The 3,591-nt window shown below is 42.9% G+C and overlaps 1 protein-coding gene across 1 annotated transcript in view; it reads right to left on the bottom strand.

Annotated features, from left to right (window-relative positions):
• The window catches only part of LOC146458363 (uncharacterized), a 3,213-nt gene extending 71 nt beyond the window's left edge, over positions 1-3,142 (bottom strand). The window contains exons 1-3 of the mRNA XM_085090839.1: positions 2,627-3,142; positions 1,717-1,805; positions 1-947 (exon numbers count right to left, since the gene is read on the bottom strand). The exon at positions 1-947 is cut by the window's left edge and continues 71 nt beyond it. Of these exons, the coding sequence (XP_084946965.1) occupies positions 601-947; positions 1,717-1,805; positions 2,627-2,970 (780 nt within the window). The 5' untranslated portion in view covers positions 2,971-3,142 and the 3' untranslated portion in view covers positions 1-600. The remainder of the gene's footprint in view (positions 948-1,716; positions 1,806-2,626) is intronic.
• Between the last annotated feature and the right edge of the window lie 449 nt (positions 3,143-3,591).

The raw sequence follows: 3,591 nt of genomic DNA, 5'->3' as shown, positions 1-3,591 counted from the left end.
CATTACATTTATCACAAGAGACGATCTCTTGATTTAGCAGTATTACCCAAACCTTACATAATGCACAATTTACTTTCCGTTACTGAAGATTCAAAAAGCAGTAAAAACCGGTATTAGTACTACAGTTCCTGTAGCCTGTGAACAGACTCCCAAGAGGGGTATGGGGCGAAGACAAAAATCTAGCTCTGGCACTTGGCTCGCTCCGCTCTGCAAGCTTCGCTCTCCACTCTCCACTCTCCACTCTCCACTCTCCACTCTCCACTCTCCACTCTCCGTTCTCCGTTCTCCGTTCTCCGTTCTCCGTTCTCCGTTCTCCGTTCTCCGTTCTCCGTTCTCCGTTCTCCGTTCTCCGTTCTCCGTTCTCCGTTCTCCGTTCTCCGTTCTCCGTTCTCCGTTCTCCGTTCTCCGTTCTCCGTTCTCCGTTCTCCGTTCTCCGTTCTCTTCTCCCTATCCCCTACAATGGGAGCCTGTTCACAGGCTACAGTACGTCAACAAAACAAGCGATTTAAGATCAACAAATTGCGATTTCATTTTTGTTTTGCATTTATATCGGTGATCAGTTTATATCCGTTTCGCGGAAATTTCCGACGTTGCGCTTCTTTAAGGATTTTCCCCGTTGTTTGGCTGGGCGCTCTCTCGTCCTTTCTTATTCGCAGCCATTGTATCATCAATCTCCTTTTGCGTCCTCGTATCCCCCACGTGCACGCTACCATCTGGATTCTCCTTCACGCGGACTCTCTTATACTGCTCCCTCAGGGCACTAAATGCTTCTGCAGTTTCCTTGTCTGACACTTCAGTTGCTTTACGGTTGGCCTCCTCATGCGCCGGTCCATTTCCGCCAATTACGTTGGCCTTTCGCATCTTCACATAGCTCTTCCCAAACTCCAAAGCAGCTTTCATCGTCTTAACTGGTTGTGATTTCATCTTCTTATAAAGAGTCCCGACACCTTCAAATGAATAAGATAAATGTGGGTGATGGACTTTCCAAGTCGACTCTTTCAAGGATGAAGATGTAGGGTGCAAACAGTGCTTATGAATCAAGTGAGGATGTTATGAATGAAATAAAACTGTGATGTGATTTAATTTAAGAGAGAAAGCGAAGCTGGGAGAAGACCTATACATACACCAAGCCCAAAATAGAAACAATGTAGTCTCTTATGACAGGCCCGTAGCAGGGGGAGGGGCAGGGGGGTGGGGGGGGGGGGGCTTGAGATCCTGCAGTCGGATTCTTATTGCCCGATTCCAAATTTAAACGTGAAATTAGGAAATTTCACGCGGTAGTCCGCGTAAAAGAAACGGCGAAGAAATGTACCAAAAAGTGTGATGCAGGTGCAAAGTTACTGTTTTGCTTACTAAATCTGCTGCTTTTTTTATGTTCTCGTTGCATCTCAATTAAACTCCCCCCAATCAGTCTGTTATTTTTAGTGATGGGGGAAGGGGGGTGGGGTATTTTTGTTTAACCATTTTGCTCGGCTGCCCCAGTTGTTTTAGCCTTGCTACGGGCCTGTATGAGTGCTCGCTTGATGCTACCGTATTCTACTTCCCGCACGGTTATAACTGGACGGTTGCAAAGTCCTAATTCTTAAAGTTCCAATGGTTAAATTTATGTCTGGGCAAAATGATAAAGAAAATACCAAAGGGTGCGTATCAAGTAATCTGAGTTATTCTACTTGAAATTCATCGACTGTCCAAAAGAAACATTTTTGACATAATTACCTGTTCTGTGGCCAGTTTCGTCCCTTTCACGGATGCCTGTTTTGCCAACGTGAATCGTCTTTCCTCTTACTTCGGCTGTTTGCACTCCCCTTAAAAACAAAGAGAGAAAAAAAATATTAGTAAGATTGTAATAAATAGAAACAAAAACTCTTTAAATAATCGTCATAATTTGCTTTTTGCCCGGCTCTAGCCTTGAGTCCCTGCTAGAGTCTGTCTGAAAATTGCACTGTCTTTTCATCTGGATACGATGTTGTTTGTTATTTAATCATAAGACTAACTGAGATTACTATTAAAATAACATGTTCAAGCGCGGTCTTGAACACCTTATTATAGGAAATAAAAATTTGCGTTTATTTTTGTTAACGTTAATTTCCGCGTCATTAATTAAGTGGCGCGTTAATTTTCGCAACCTTAATTTCCATTATTGTCGCCCTAAATTCTCGATACACTCCTGAAAGAAAAAGCGTTGTCGTTTTATCAGGGTGGAGATCCGCCGGTATCATAGACACTGTGAAGAACGCTCGAAGTGGCCAGATGCCATCGCTTAACCCCTACGTTTAGGAACAATTCCACGAACATTTTTTGCATTTCGTATCTTTACACTTAGCGGTGAAATAAATTTGTTCCTGTTGTCTCAACAATTAAGTTTCTATGAGTACGTCGCGTTAATTTCCTATATTGGAAACTAATTTTTCCTTCAATTCGCGTTAATTTAAGTCGCGCTAAATTTCCAATACCTTAATTAACACGAGCGTTAATTTTCTATACTAAGGTAACTTGCTCACACAGGCCGCCATGCTGCCTTTGCTACATCGTTTATAGCTCGTTTTTTAAAATAGCTAATGGGCTGACCACAACCAAGCGTCCACATGGAAAATTCTGCTTAAATGCATATCACAACTTGTCTTACCGATCGGCGTTGTCAGTCGATTTAGACTTTGAACTGGAACTGGAACCGGAACGGGAACTTCCTTTTGAGCTGGAACTTGTTTCAGAACTGGACTTTCGAGAACCACCCCACCATCCTCCAGAACTGGACTTCTTCGAAGAAGAGCCAGAACTAGATTGAGTGCGCCTTGAGCTGCTGGAAGAACTGCGCCGTGAACTAGAACTGCTCCTCGAAGAAGAACTTGAATCAGAACTGGAACTAGAGCTTGAGCTCGAACCACCGCTCCACCATCCTTCACACTGTCCGATGACATCCAGTGTAAGGATAGCCACAAGCAACAGGGATACCAATGTGTATACTCTCATCTTGAATTGACTCGGAGCTGAGCGTGATCTGTAGGCTCGAACGGTGAAGTCCACCGATCGACTGATGTGAAGGTTGGTGGATTGCGCGTTTTTATGACCAAAGAAAAAGGAAGAAGAGCTTACGCTGTGACAGATTTATTCAGACAGGATGCAGTGCGGATTTAGCTGAGAACTTAAGTACTCAATCATATGCTTGTCATACTCGCAATTGTTGAGGTTTTATAAGGAGAATTAAAGGCGTTTTGTATTCGAGATTGATGGTTAACAGTATATCTCACTATATCATAAAGGACTGATGAGTTTATTAGCATACTAACAAACTAAATTTTATGGCTTTGACCTTTCCAAGTCGATAGTATTTCTCAGATAAGGATAGAAGAAAGTTTGGCTCAATTCACTTCCACTTACGTCCTCCCACTCTCAAGGTTAGCCCTGGAATTTCGTCAGAGCGATTTGCTAACGCTCGAAATGTCAGCTTTCGAATCTCTTGCCAAATTTAACACCATACAATGCAGGCAAGAAGAACAACAAAAGATGACTCCCCTTAAAGGCGGAAGTATCACGCAAATTTGCTGTTATTTCAACACCCCAAAAATGTTTGTCTGTCAGTAGAAACAACCA

This window comes from Pavona decussata, unplaced genomic scaffold, assembly GCF_977016875.1.
Source record: "Pavona decussata unplaced genomic scaffold, jaPavDecu1.1 SCAFFOLD_233, whole genome shotgun sequence".
Taxonomy (NCBI): domain Eukaryota; kingdom Metazoa; phylum Cnidaria; class Anthozoa; order Scleractinia; family Agariciidae; genus Pavona; species Pavona decussata.
This window is presented reverse-complemented; position numbering and strand designations above follow the sequence as displayed.